The sequence below is a fragment of the Cervus canadensis genome, chromosome 16 (assembly GCF_019320065.1).
Source record: "Cervus canadensis isolate Bull #8, Minnesota chromosome 16, ASM1932006v1, whole genome shotgun sequence".
NCBI classification, from domain to species: Eukaryota; Metazoa; Chordata; class Mammalia; order Artiodactyla; family Cervidae; genus Cervus; species Cervus canadensis.
Window position 1 is genome coordinate 28,121,392 of NC_057401.1, and position 16,030 is coordinate 28,137,421.

The 16,030-nt window shown below is 36.1% G+C and overlaps 1 protein-coding gene across 1 annotated transcript in view; it reads left to right on the forward strand.

Annotated features, from left to right (window-relative positions):
- Positions 1 to 16,030, forward strand: part of HCN1 (hyperpolarization activated cyclic nucleotide gated potassium channel 1) — a 446,804-nt gene that overhangs the window by 378,058 nt on the left and 52,716 nt on the right. The window contains exon 6 of the mRNA XM_043489086.1: positions 13,549 to 13,789. Coding sequence (XP_043345021.1) covers positions 13,549 to 13,789 — 241 coding nt within the window. The remainder of the gene's footprint in view (positions 1 to 13,548; positions 13,790 to 16,030) is intronic.

Sequence of the window (16,030 nt, forward strand, 5' to 3'; positions counted from 1 at the left end):
CTGTATCTTAGAAAAAGTATTATAAATACATCCAAGTAGGAAAATGCCATCTTTGGCAGGCCATCAAAGCTTATTTTTTTCCTTATTGACACTGTCTTCATAAGAGCCATGATTAGTCCCATAGACTAATCCTGAATATATTCTATATGTCTACATCATACTGCGAACCCAAACTTTACCCACTCTGGGCAATCTCTATGAACCCTACTCTGTGTTGGACATTTTCAACAGTCTTTTCAGAAATGCTCTCTCCCTAAGGACACTAAGGACTCCTCAGAAGCTGATATGAACAGTTTTATTTATTTATTGCCTCACAAACTTCATGTAATGGTTTTAAAGGTAATAACTGCAGATCACTTCTTAGAGCTTTTCAGTGAGGTCTCTTAAAAAAAAAAAAATGTTGGTTAGCTTTTCCCAGATATTCATTTGCTCTTCTTAGAAATCAGCAGATCTAAATCTAATCTTTTCGAGAATCAAACTGAACAATGTTTTACTCTTCTATGAAAATTTTACATTCAGTTTCACCTCTCTCTTCAAAGTAGAAGTAAATATCAAAAAATTATACTTTATGTTTATCTTGTTGGTTTCCTCAATAAGTAACATATTTTACATGAAGATTAAAAAAATCTAAAACTGCATCTACGTTTCATGCATATTATATCCTGCTTTTTTTTGCAAGAATGCTCTCTGTTGAGTCAAAATATAAGATGAATCACATTACATATGTAAGTTTAAATTTTCTAGTTGTTGTTCAGTCGCTTGGTCACATCCTACCCTGAGCACACCAGGCTACCCTGTCCTTCACTATCTCCCAGACTTTGCTCATATTCATGTTCATTGAGTCAGTGATACTAACCAACCGTTTCATCTTCTATTGTCCCCTTCTCCTCTTGCCCTCAATCTTTCCCAGAATCACAGTCTTTTACAAAGAGTTGGCTCTTCATATCAGCTGGCCAAAGTGTTGGAATTTCAGCTTCAACATCAGTCCTTCCAATGAATATTCAGGGTTGATTTCTTTTAGGATGGACTGGTTTGATCTTGCTGTCCAAGGGACTCTCAGGAGTCTTCTAAGCACCACAATTTGAAAGCTTCAATTCTTTGACACTAAGCCTTCTTTATCAGCAAATTGATATCTCTGCTTCTGAATATGCTGTCTAGGTTTTTCATAGCTTTCCTTCCAAGGAGCAAGTATCGTTTAATTTCATGTCACCATCAGCAGTGATTTTGGAGCCCAAGAAAATAAAATCTGCTACTGTTTCCACTTTTTCCCTATTTTTTTTCTACGGAGTGATGGGACCAGATGCCATGATCTTAGTTTTTTGAATTTTGAGTTTTAAGCCAGCTTTTTCACTCTCCTCTCTCACCCTTATAAAGAGGCTCTTTAGTTCCTCTTTGCTTCCTGCAATTAGAGTGGTATCATCTGCACATATGAGATTATTGATATTTCTCCTGGCAGTCTTGATTCCAGCTTGTGATTCATCTTGCCTGGCATTTCACAGGATGTACTCTGCATATAAGTTAAATATTCAAGGTGACAGTATACAGCCTTGACGTACTCTTTTCCCAATTTGGAGCCAGTCCACTGTTCCATATCCAGTTCTAACTGTTGCTTCTTGACATGCATACAGGTTTCTCAGGAGGCAGGTAAGCTATCTGGTATTCCCATGCCTTTAAGAAAAATTTTCCAGTTTCTTACGATCTCCATAGTCAAAGGCTTTAGTGTAGTCAGTGAAGCAGAAGTAGATTTTTTTCTGGAATTCCCTGGCTTTCCCAGTGATCCAGCGAATATTTGCAATTTGATCTCTGGTTCCTCTGCATTTTCTAAACCCATCTCATACATCTGGAAGTTCTTGCTTCATGTTTTGCTGAAGCCTAGCTTGAACAATTTTGAGCATAAGCTTGCTAGCCTGTGAAATGAACACAATTGTACAGTATTTTGAACATTCTTTGGCATTGCCCTTCTTTGGGATTGGAGTGAAAGCTGACCTTTTCCAGTCCTGTGCCACTGCTGAATTTTCCAAATGTGCTGACATACTGAGTTCAGCACTTTAACAACATAATCTTTTGGAATTTTAAATAGTTCTGCTGGAATTCCATCACCTCCATTATCTTTATCTGTAGTAATACTTCCTAAGGCCCACTTTACTTCACACTAGCAGTGACATTTTAAAAATAAATGTGTGAAACTAAGTAGTATAAACTTTATTAACTCGGTATATTCATCATATTATAATTTCAAAATATAATCAATTTTTAAAATACCTAATGAGATAGTTTGCATTCATTTTTTTAGATTAAGTACAGAATCAGCTCTATTTTTTAAGTTGAAGTGTAATTAATTTACAATGTTGTTCAGGTACACAGCACAGTAGTTCAGTTTTATATGTATATATATATATATACACATACATATATACACACATATGTAAGTATACATATTCATTTCAGATTCTTTTTGCTTATAGATTATTTAAAATATTGAATATAGTTCTATGGGCTATACAGTTGATCCTTGTCTGTTATCTATTTTATATATAATAGTGTGTGTATGTTAACCCCAAACCGCTAATTCCTCCCTCCCCCTCCCATTTCCCTTTAGTAACCATAAGTTTGTTTTCTATGTCTGTGGATCTGTTTTTGTTTCATAAGAGAGTTCATTTGCATCCTTTTTGTAGATTCCACATTTATGCAATATCATATGGTATTTGTCTTTGTCTGCTTTACTATGACAGTCTCTAGGTCCATCTGTGTTGCTACAAATGGCGTAATTTCATTCTTTTTATGGCTGAGTAATATTTCATTGTATATATGTACTGCATCTTCTTTATCCATTAATCTGTTGATGGACATCTAGGTTGCTTTCATATCTTGGCTGTTGTAAACAGTGCTGCAGTGAACACTGTGGTGCCTATGTCTTTTTGAATTATCGTTTTCTGCAGATATATGCCCAAAATTAATATTGCTGGATAATATGGTAGCTCTATTTTTAGTTTTTTAAAGGAACCTCCATATTGTTCTCCATAGTGGCAAGAACAAATTACATTCTCATCAACAGTTTAGGAGGGTTCCATTTTCTCCACACCATCTCCATGATTTATTATTTGTAGACTTTTAGATGATAGCCGTTCTGACAGAACATTTCAGTTAGAATGTTAATTTTTTATACTGCTTGATCTGTATATAGGTTTCATAAAATTTACACTTAAAAATTATAGTCACCTTTCCAAGTTTTTCCAAACAATTTAATATTTTCTAATAACTCATATCAGCTTTAAACTTAAAGCTGGTAAGTGGTTAAAATTAAATAAATATTTACTAATGGTCAGTAACTCAATGTGGCCAATGACTACTGGGTTAGACAAGGTTACTCTAGAAACAGAGTGTATACTTTTAAATATTGGACTCAGTTCCTACATGCTACGTGATTCTTGTGAAATGACAACCTATTTGAAAATTTTTGGCTCGTCTGTATTGCTGGGTTAATAATATAGCTATATCAGGTTGTTGTAATTAAAGGAGAAAACCCAAAGCATTCAATGACTGACTGACAAGTGTTCAGTCATATCCAACTCTTTACAACACCATAGGCTATAGCCTGCCAAGCTCCTCTGTCACAAGCATTCAATAAATATTAACTATAATCATCATCAAAGTCATTATACTACATTTAGGCTAGTGGTACTTACCCTCTTACGGGTAATGGCTCCTTTCAAAATCCTATGAAAGCACCATCTGTATCCCATAAGACACTAATATGGTATATATCTGTTCTCATAAAACTTCAGGTTCAGAGCAACCACCTGAAGCCTAACATCCTTTTTAAGTATCTTTAGGCTCTAGGTTTATGATGCTTATTTTTAAATTAACTATTGTATAATTTCTGACACCAATATCTCATTATTTCCCTTCAACATTTGTGACTATGTCACGGGGTTGTTTGAGGAAATGAGTTCATGTTTGAGGAAATGAGTTCATGAGTTCAAATAATTTAGCTGTGCTTCAAGATTTCATTTGTCTTCTTGCATATTTACATTTTGCACTAATTTCTGGACAGAGGAGATGCTTCTTATTTACCAGATATATAAATAAATGTTGATAATTGAAGATAAAATTAAATAAGTACATAAAAGAAACATTAGTTTTCTCAGTTTTCAAAATAACTTTTGATAATTATTGTTCAAGCAGCTATATTTTTATAGCAACTGGATCACATATAATAGACTCAAAGATCCTTTACATATATATATATGTGTAGTTAATATATATATTAGCTAGAATTTTTTATTTTTGAAGAATTATGTAACAGTAAATATATTGCCATGTAATAATCTGCCCTGAAAATGTGTATACTGCATAAAATTAGTTTAAATGCATTCAAATTAGTTTAAAATGTAAACTACATTCTTCTACATTGGAGAAGTAGAAATACATTGAAGTAAAAAAGAATAGGCATTTATCTGAAATGGGTAAAGTTTTTGATTAAAAAAGTTATGAAATAATAAAAGTGACTGTTTGTTGCTAAGCATAGAGAATTGCAAAATATAGGAGTGTGAGTTAATTTTAACTGCTCAGCTTTTGTGACTTTGACCCAGGTGCTAGGGAGGCCCATAATGGAGTGAATGAACAATGGTTGGCTAGTCAAATAATAATGATGAGTTTCCCTAGATGTATTCTAGCTCTGTGGCTTGGACATGTATTTTCTCTCTCAGCTCCACTATCTTCATTCTTTATATATGTGGGGAAATACAATCAAATTCAAGTTCATCCTTTGGTTGTTATTCTCCAGGAATAAATGAGGCATAATATGTAAAGTACCTAGTTAAAATGGGTGCCTAATATATATTATTCCCTTTCTTTCCCTTCTACATACTATCTTTAACTTGTCAAATTACAGTGTTCCTTTGTGGGGTATGTAGGGCGAACCAGAGATATAACTGAAGAAACATTTCTTAAGAGGGAGATGTAAAGGGTACACCTTGATACTGTCTCCTGTAACACAAGACGTACCCCCACAAACAATAACAGGAAACTCTGGTCTCCCTCTGTCTTCTTGCAGTCTCTTGCTTTTCAGTTCAAAGATCTCAGAATCTGTTGATTTACAAAGCCAGTCAGATAGCCAAATCGTATGAAGTAGCATGTTTTAAAAACTGTGGCAAATCTGATTCACTTTGCTATAGAGCAGAAACTAACACACTGTAAATCAACTGTACTTCAATAAAAATTAATTCAAAGTAAATAAAACATAAAAATGATCATAATAATAAAAATTTATTTTATTTTATTTATTTATTTTTTTATTAGTTGGAGGCTAATTACTTCACAACATTTCAGTGGGTTTTGTCATACATTGATATGAATCAGCCATAGATTTACACGTATTCCCCATCCCGATCCCCCCTCCCACCTCCCTCTCCACCCGATTCCTCCGGGTCTTCCCAGTGCACCAGGCCGGAGCACTTGTCTCATGCATCCCACCTGGGCTGGTGATCTGTTTCACCATAGATAGTATACATGCTGTTCTTTTGAAACATCCCCCTCACCTTCTCCCACAGAGTTCAAAAGTCTGTTCTGTATTTTCTGTGTCTCTTTTTCTGTTTTGCATATAGGGTTATCGTTACCATCTTTCTAAATTCCATATATATGTGTTAGTATGCTGTAATGGTCTTTATCTTTCTGGCTTACTTCACTCTGTATAAGGGGCTCCAGTTTCATCCATCTCATTAGAACTGATTCAAATGAATTCTTTTTAATGGCTGAGTAATATTCCATGGTGTATATGTACCACAGCTTCCTTATCCATTCATCTGCTGATGGGCATCTAGGTTGCTTCCATGTCCTGGCTATTATAAACAGTGCTGCGATGAACATTGGGGTGCACGTGTCTCTTTCAGATCTGGTTTCCTCAGTGTGTATGCCCAGAAGTGGGATTGCTGGGTCATATGGCAGTTTATTTCCAGTTTTTTAAAGAAATCTCCACACTGTTTTCCATAGCGGCTGTACTAGTTTGCATTCCCACCAACAGTGTAAGAGGGTTCCCTTTTCTCCACACCCTCTCCAGCATTTATTGCTTGTAGACTTTTGGATAGCAGCCATCCTGACTGGCGTGTAATGGTACCTCATTGTGGTTTTGATTTGCATTTCTCTAATAATGAGTGATGTTGAGCATCTTTTCATGTGTTTGTTAGCCATCTGTAAGTCTTCTTTGGAGAAATGTCTGTTTAGTTCTTTGGCCCATTTTTTCAGATTGGGAGAAAATAATAGCAAATGAAGAAACAGACAAAGGATTAATCTCAAAAATATACAAGCAACTCCTGCAGCTCAATTCCAGAAAAATAAATGACCCAATCATAATAATAAAAATCTTAAAAGCTGGCAAACTGGAGCATAGATGCCAGTGTAAAGATCAGCAGATCCAGATCTTTAAAAATAATTGCTATGGGGAAATAAAAGCATCCAAGTGTTTAGCCATCAGTTTGCCACCCCACATGTCAGGTTCTCAAAATGTGTAAAGTTCTAAAGAAAAAATTTACAGTTTACATCAGAATCTTCTGGCTTGTAGCAATTGTAGTATGTGCAAAAGTAAGATGACTTCTTATGAGCTTCCCCAGTAGCTCAGTGGTAAAGAATTGCCTGCAATGCAAGAGCTATAGGAGACATGAGTTCGATCCCTGGGTTGGGAAGATTCCCTCAAGTAGGAAAAGACAGCCCACTCCAGTATTCTTGCCTGGAAAATCCCATGGACAGAAGAGCCTGACAGGCTACAGTCCATGTGTCGTGAAGAGTCAGATATGACTGAGCATGCGTGCAAATGACTTCTTAGAATTGGTCAAAATACTAAGTTAGGGAGCTGGGCTATCCAATAAACCATAGTTTTTCTTGAAATTTTGTGGTCTTTGACATATTATTCAATGTCTTCTATAAAGTAGGGTAGTAATAATACCTAAGGCGTAGGATTTTGTGAGGATAAAATAATTTAATACTTGTGGTAGTAGTGGGAGAAAGACTCCACTCCTAAAGTAGTGTTAGTCACTCAGTCATGTCTGACTCTTTGAGACCCCATGGACTGTGATCCACCAGGCTCCTATGTCCATGGGATTCTCCAGGCAAGAATACTGGAGTGAACGGCCATTCCCTTCTCCAGAGGATTGTCCTGACCCAGGGTTCGAACCCAGGTCTCCTGCATTGAAGGTAGATTCTTTACCGTCTGAGCTACAGGGAAAATCCAGTACTTGTATAGCTTTGTTTAAATCAATACCTGGAACCAGGAAGAACCCCATAAATATCATCTCTTATTTTTATTGTGTTCATCCTTAAAATTATTTCTACTTTAAAGAAACCCCTAACATACTCAGTTGCTCTGTTTTGATTCTGCCTATTCCAGGCAACTGAATTGAAAAGAAAAAAACTAGGACAACATCAGCAGCACCATTTTATAGGATGTTCTAGGTGATAAAGTATCATTTGATACAGATTTGACTATATGCACTTAGTTGTTTCTAAAGTTCACATAAAAGTCTGCACATTGGATGCCATTTGAATGTCTGTCTAACATAAGTTCTTAGAAGGAAAACCTTGTGAGCTTCATACAGTCTAAAAATACAGAGTGTGTTGGGTGTAGGAATTTAGCAATGCAGCAGCAACTCTGTTTTGTTAAGATTACTCTATGATTCATTATTGCAATGATGGTAATTATATTTATAGCGACCACGCTTAAAACTTTTTAGAGCTATACTGTGTGAAATAAAATAATATAGAATGAAAGAGAACAAAATGTTTTACAAAATTTTCCAGAATGATACTTGAGTTGTCAATAAAGAATTGTAGTGCTAGAAGGAACCTTAAAATATTGCTCTTATTTTTAATAACAAAGAAGATATTGCATAAAATTTCCCAAGGTTACAGAATATGTGTGATTCCAAAGCACAGATTTATGGTTAAAATAAATCCTTGAAGCAATCTAAATATATCAAATCCCATGTTTTCTTATTGTCATAAAGTTAAACTAGAAATCAAATTACCAACAATAAAAGATACCATTGAGAGCGAAAAGGCAAACCACAGATGGGAAGAAGCTATTTGCAGTGCATATCCCAACAAAGAGCTCCTGTCAAGAATATAAAAAGAACTCCTCAAATAGAAAAATCAGGGAAAACTATTGACTGGACACTTCACCAAACAAAATATTCATCTGACCAATGAACCTATGAAAATGTGCATAGCAACATTAATCACTGGCAGAATGTAAAGTAAAACCCTATATCTCCTAATAGCTAATGAAAGTGAAAGTGTTAGTCAGTCATGTCTGACTCTTTGCAACTCCATGGACTGCAGCCCACCAGGTTCCTCTGTCCATGGAATTTTCCAGGCAAGAATACTGGAGTGAGTTGCCTTCTCTAGGCGGTCTCCCCCACCCAGGGATCGAACCCAGGTCTCCCACACTTCAGGCAGGTTCTTTACCGTCTGAGCCCTAATGGCTAATGGCTAAAATTAAGAGTTAAAACATCAAGTTTTTCCAGTGATATAGGGCAACTCAATATACTTACTGCAGGTATATGTGGAAAATAGTATAATCATTTTAGAAAACTTTTGGCGGTATCTACCAAAGTTAAAAACATGATTATCCAATTACCCAGCAGTTCCAACATAAGGTAAATGGGCAAGAGAAATCAGTGCACAAGTCACTTCAAGAATGTTCATAACAGGCTGATTTTATTAGCCTGAAACTGGAAACAACCCAAGTGTCATGAAAGGTGGAATGGAGAAATAAATTGTGGCATAGTCATAAAATGAAATACAGCCTGAAATAGAAAAAGAAACAACTGCTGCCACACAACAGCATGGATGAATCACACTGACATGATGATGAGCAAAAGAGGCAAGACATTAGAGATTCTGCAGTGTGTGACGCCATTTGTGTGAATTTCAAGTACAACTGCTTATAGTGATAAAGTCAGAAGAGTGAGAACCTCTGGGCTTGATTGGAAAAAGAAAAAAGGAAGTCTTCTAAAAATTGTTCTGTACATGGATCCAGGAGGTTATATGGGTTCATATGTATTTCAAAAATTCATCTAAGATTTGTGTATGTTTAAGATGTGCATTTTAACAATATCCTATAGTTAAAAAAGTATTCTCTACACTAACAATTAACGTGAATAATCCTGTTGTACTTTAGCAAAATATTGGGATGGACTACAGAAAAAGAAAGGGCTATATGTCCTATTCCTTTAGGGAGGAATGTTCCTCAGTATCTTAAACTGACATGTCAAAGTAAGATCAAATGTAGGATTCTTCATTGTCATTGTCTTGTTGTTATATTATGCTGTGTTTTCAATATATAAACATTGATTTATTTGGGATTTGAAAAGGAGATTTGTCTGTTTTCCTCTACTTTTTAACTTACTAAGTTATTTATTTATATATGTACAAGCTCATACTTTGGGATTCCCTGGTGGCTCAGACAGTAAAGAATCTGCCTGCAATTCAGGAGACCCAGCTTCGATCCCTGGGTTGGGAAGATCCCCTGGAGAAGGGAGTGGCAACCCTCCCCAGTATTCTTGCCTGGAGAATCCCATGGACAGAGGAGCCTGGTGGCTACAGTCCATGGGGTCACAAAGAGTTAGACACGACTGAGTAACTAACTCTTTCACTTTTTTTTTTCAGGCTCATATTTATCTTTCAATTTGAGGTTAAACCAATATTACAGTATTTGTTTTGTTACTCAAGTTGTTACAGCACTAGCTTGGTAGCTCTTTTAGTTGGCCTCTTTGAAATATCCTTTTCATTGTGTGGGCTTTTTGTTGATGTTTTTGCTTGTTTATTTGTTTTCTAGCTCTCCCATACTATCTGGTATGATAAGATACTTGGGGAAGAAATAATTTTCCTTTTTTTAAGTTATGAAGTAAACTTAGTAATCTGGAGTACTTTGTCATCAAAGTCAGGGTCATCTGTCTGATTCCCTTGTGGATTTCCCTCGCGGCTTTCCTGGTGGCTCAGTTGGTAAAGAATCTGCTTGTAATGCAGGAGACCTGGGTACGATCCCTGTGTGAGGAAGATCCCCTGGTGAAGGGAATGGCAACCTACTCCAGTATTCTTGCCTGGAGAATTCCATGGACAGAGGAATCACTGAGATAGAGCAAAAGAGGAATCACTGGTAGATAAAGCCTGGTGGGCTACAGTCCATGGAATCACAAAGAGTCGTACATGACTGAGCGACTAACACTTTCACTGGTGGCTCAGATGGTAAAGAATCTGCCTGCAATGTGGGAGACCCAAGTTTGATCCCTGGGTTGTGAATTTCCTCTGTAGAAGAGAATGGCTACTCACTCCATCGCCTGGAAAATTCCATGGACAGAGGAGCCTGGTGGGTCCATGGGGTCATACTTTATTATCTCAAGGTCAGGGCCATGTGTCCGATTCCCTTAGGGAGTGAATGTTCCTCAGTATATTGCGTATAGACAATGCTCCTAACTCAAGCCAGACATGTTGCTAAAAACTCTCATTAGAACAACTGCCATAAAGAATCTGGATGGAGAGTAGAGATATATTTAACTTAACTGTGTGTTTTATTTAAGTGAATGTGCTATAAGGACCTGTGATTAAAGAGGAGGAGTGTTAAAAGTTTTGTTTTACTAATAGAGTGATATTAATAACTTAACTAAATATGTTCTCTCCAAGAAAATGTGCTATAAAGAAATATGATTGATGGAGAAGAGCTTTTAAAATTTTTGCTAACCTCAAGACTCACTTGATTGTTTCCATTAAACTGAAAGTCGATTAGTTGTGTCCAACTCTTTGCAATCCCATGGACTGCAGTCCATGGAATTCTGCAGGCCAGAATCCTGGAGTGGGTAGCCTATCCCTTCTCCAGGGAATCTTACCAACCCAGGAATCGAACCGGGGTCTCGTGCATTGCAGGAAGATTCTTTATCAGTTGAGGTACCAGGGAAGTCCATTAAACTATATACCCTCAAAGCAAACAGACTTCATGGGAAGAGGAAGAGCTTTTAAATGCCAATAACTTTCTGTCCCATTATGTCTTTTTCTGTCAAAGTTCTATTAGAATTTACTGTTTAAATCAGAAGGAATTCACAAGGAGGTAAAAGTTCCACAGAGACAGAGAAAATGAATGGATTCCTTGAAATTAACAATAATATGAAATTATTTCCACAGTAATATAATCAAGGCAGCTCCAGTGGTGCACCTGAATATGGGATGCATCATAGAAAAGAATTGCTCATGTATATAAGACCAGTTTAATTTCTTGTAAAATATATTTTCAATTATTTTCTAAAATAAAAGTGAAAAAACAATGAAGAGAAAAATCTGTATACTTCAAATCAAAGAATATAGATGAAAAGATTATTTTATTATTTTGTTTGAAAACTTATTTTCTCTGCAGCCTGAGCCTGCTTATTTTCAATTTCCTACTCAGGATAATTTTTTGTCATTTTATACATAATATTATTAACTTTCAAACAAGCAATCTGATCATTTTAATAATATATTTCTGTCTCCTTTTAATTCATGTGGTTACCTTGGGTACCTTGAATGGTTCATCTTTATCTTCATGTGTTTTTTTGTATGGAAGACTCTATTTTTAATAGTGAAAAACCACATTTTTTTATATATAAGGCTTGTTTCTCAAGCTATTGACTTGAGAAAGCATTCTAAGAATTTTAAATGCCCACTTCCCAATTGGAATATAAACCAAGTTTTGTGAGCACTTTCTTTTCCAGTGCCAAAACTCCATCTTCCTTCTCTCCCTTTTAGCCCCCTTCCTTCCTTCCTTCTTTCTTTTTTTTTATCCCTTCCTTCTGGTGGCTCAGATGGTAAAGCGTCTGTCTACAATGTGGGAGACCCGGGTTCGATCCCTGGGTCAGGAAGGTCCCCTGGAGAAGGAAATGGCAACCCACTCCAGTACTCTTGCCTGGAAAATCCCATGGATGGAGGAGCCTGGTAGGCTACAGTCCATGGGGTCACAGAGAGTCGGACACAACTGAGTGACTTCACTTTCTGTCTCCTCATACATTATGCATATTGATTGAACACTTACTATGTGCTGAACTTACTATAGTCCCCCACTCCAACCACAGCTCTTCAACACCAGTTAAAATTGATCACAAATGCCCCTAGATATAGCCACCCAAATGTCTACTGTGCATTATAGAGCTTGGATGGTGCTGTACCAAGTACCACATGTAATATCTTTCTCTTGTTTTTGTCTTTATGTTCACTTTCTGGTTATTGCTGCTGATTTTTAAATATTTTACCACTTTCCATGAAACTCCACTATTAGAGATACTTATCTGCTTTGCTGAATTCACTGCATATTGTTGAGGATGAAACACTTTCTTTTCTATGTTGGACTTAAAATTCTGTGCCTTCTGCATCAACTGGAATTTTTTAACTATCCTGGAATAACAAATATTAGATTATTTTATGAAGAAGATTGAGGAAAGTTTCTTTCCCCATATTGGAATCTAGAAGTATTCCTAAAGCAGGAATTCAGATCTCCTTCTCTTTTAATACCTCTGAATCTTTTTTCCCTTTTTCCGTCTCTTGGCAGAGGTGACTTCATTTTTATATGTCTTTTAAGCATGCTCACAAATTCAGGTCCAACCCTGTTCTTTGGGGTGGAGGTGGGACATTGGAGAAGGTATTTCTGAGAAATGGCATTGAAGTGAAATTTAGATTCCCATTGTTTATTCTGTTCCATATCTAACTTTCAGCATTAAAACTGGTTGGTCCCATATCCTTGTTTTGGTTCATAGTGATAGCACTGTGTCTAATCTAGTATATAAATCTTCTAATTTAGAACTGACCCGATCCCATACATAAAGCAATTTAGGAAAAGGAAAATATGGCCTCTGTCCAGTCCAAAATTCCCAATGATAACCCAGGAGGTTTTGAAAGGGTAATTTTCTGATCTAACCCAGAAACAAATTGAATTTATAATTATAGATTATAGTCAAATTAGAGTCTCCTTTGTGTAATGTGAACAATATCAAGTCTCCTTCCCATAATATGAATGACATTAAGAAAAAACATCAGAATGCTGTTGGCATTTTACTGGCAGCTGGGCTCTTGTTTCAGAACTCCAGCCAGTAGGTACAAATTAGATTGTTCAACATAATGGGCCACAGAAGCAATAACATCAAGGTTAATAGGAAGTGATGTGGCTTCTTTTCTTCATAAAAACAGAATAAAGGGAGACTAAAACCCTTCCACATTTTAATTCTAATTTTGTATAAAGAATGATAAAGGAATGGGAAGTTATAAAAGGTAAACTTGTATATATTTAATTAATATTTATTGATGTTTAATACTTGCCTATACTACTCTCTGTGCTAGGAATACAACATTTCAATGCAATAATAAAACATAATCCCCAACTTTGAAGAAATATGTGGATTATTAGAATTTATGTATTTTTGTTTCTTAATTTAAATTACAATGTTATACTATATAGAGATCTTAATTTAAGCACCTGTTTTGCTTCCTGATATGATTAATCTCTCTTAATTTTTTTTTTACTCTTGCCATCTTTAGGAGATAGTCAACTTCAACTGCCGAAAACTAGTGGCTACAATGCCACTTTTTGCTAATGCGGATCCCAATTTCGTGACTGCCATGTTGAGCAAGTTGAGATTTGAGGTGTTTCAACCTGGAGATTATATCATAAGAGAAGGAGCTGTGGGTAAAAAAATGTATTTCATTCAACATGGTGTTGCTGGTGTCATCACAAAATCCAGTAAAGAAATGAAGCTGACAGATGGCTCATACTTTGGAGGTTAGTAAAAAAGAAAATGTAACTCAGATGAAATCTAATTTGCTTGCAATATGTATCTTTATCAGAATTTTGGAGATGTCAGAATGTTGATTTATTGGGTTTGAATGTGGACTTGTATTTGAATTCTGGTAAAAGTGTCTATAGTATGTCGACTGAAAAAAATGCACAACCTAAAAGTTGAGAATTATGTTTTATTTGGCAACAAAACTGAGGACTTAAGCCCAGGACACAGTATCTCAGATGGCTCTGAGTGACTGCTCCAAGAGGTAAGGGAGGAGCCAGGGTATATAGCAGTTTTTGCAACAAAGACCAGGTAGTTGGAACATGGAATGATTACTGTTGGTTAGAGAAAACCAGATATCTCAAATTAAAGAATTTAGTGCTTTTCTTTGTATGAAAAGATGCAAGAGTCTGGACTCATTGAAATTATTCTTTTGATATGCACTTCAGTTATCTGGGGCTGGTATCCGTGCTTTCTCATCCTTAGTCCCCTCTAGTGCATTGTCTGGGGTGGCTGCAGCAGTTGACTGGTAGGTGGTGGGCATCCTGTTTATCTCCTCAGTTTGCTCTGGGCTCACCATTGTGTGGCTGTAATGTGATGGATTGATGGCTGAACATCATTTGTTTACTGATATGGCAGGCAACATTTTTTCATTGAAAACTGGTATATTTTCACATTGCAGTGTCACGTGTTCAGTGCATATGCATTTACTATTGTATTAGTTAGAATATCGCTTCAGCCTCTTAAACCAGAGCCAAATAACAGTGGCTTAAGCAGATAGAATGGAGAAGGAAATGGCAACCCACTCCAGTATTCTTGCCTGGAGAATCCCAGGGATGGGGGAGCCTGGTGGGCTGCCGTCTTCGGGGTCACACAGAGTCAGACACGACTGAAGCGACTTAGCAGCGGCAGCAGCAGCAGCAGCAAGCAGATAGAAAGTATGTTTTTCTCTCACACAGAAGTCCCAAGAGGACTTAATGACTCTCTCCAAGACAGTTTTTAGGCATGCAGATTTTATTTATTTTGCTGCTCTGCCATCCTCTATTTTCCTTATTTATACAAGACAAATTGGTCCCTCTCCACAATAAGGACCACAGGAAGGGAGAAGGGGGCAGAGGAATTGAAGAATGAGCAGTTTCTCTTTAGATGTGTGCCCAGAATGGCCAATTTCACCTCTATTCACACATGATTGGCCAGAATTTAGTTAAAAGACTACCTCTAGGTATAAGGAAGGCTGGGGAATGTAGCTTCTAATTGTGTGATATATTAGTCAGGGATTTCCAGAAAAATGGAAGCAATAGGATGTACTAATCTCATCTAGGAACACCCTCATAGACATATCCCAAATAATATTTTTCTGGGCATCCTATGATCAGTCAAATTGACATATAAATTAACCATCACAAGGGGCTATTTGCCTTGCTAAAATTTCTGACATTTTGAGTTATTTCCAGCTTTTTACGTAATAAGGTATATATTTATATTTGTGCAAATGTACAAAACTTGCCTATGAGTTGATTTACTGGGCCAAAGTCTATGTATACATTTAAATTGAAGTAAACATCAAATCATTTCTTTGATGAAACTGCCAATTTCCACTTTGCTTTGCCCATTGATTTTTACATTTTTCCTCCTAATAAGTAAAATTGGCATCCCCTTATTATTTACTTTGCACTTCCATTATTAACAGTGATACTGAGGCATTTCTTCATAGATATTGATTTTCTATTGCTATTTTGCATTTTTTAAAGTGTTGTTTGTCTTCTTAAAGCAAATTTACAGAAATGTCCCTAATGTTTTGTTTATTTATATACTGTAGCTGTTTTCTCAAAAATTATTCTTTTAAAACTTTCTAATTTTTTGTTTTATCATTCTGATCTTCATTATTATCTATTCGATTTGAATCTTAGAGCATTTGTGTTTCTAAAGTGGGTTTTCTGCACTTCAAAATTATGAAGATGTTTTCCGTATTTACTTCTATTTTATTTCGTTTCACTACATTGTTATTACAATTTTAACTTGTTAGAACAAGTGATGGGGAATGACTATTAACGTCTCTTAGTGCCAGTTCTGATATGACATTAACGACAATGATTAATACTACAGTGTCAGACATTGGCAAGTTTAATAGTTAAATATTACTCAACAGTAGGAAACTGAAATGTTCTCTTTAGAAAAAGTCAGGAAATCTGCCTTAACATATCAGGTTTATTCTATAAGACAAATTCAAGGGAAACTTT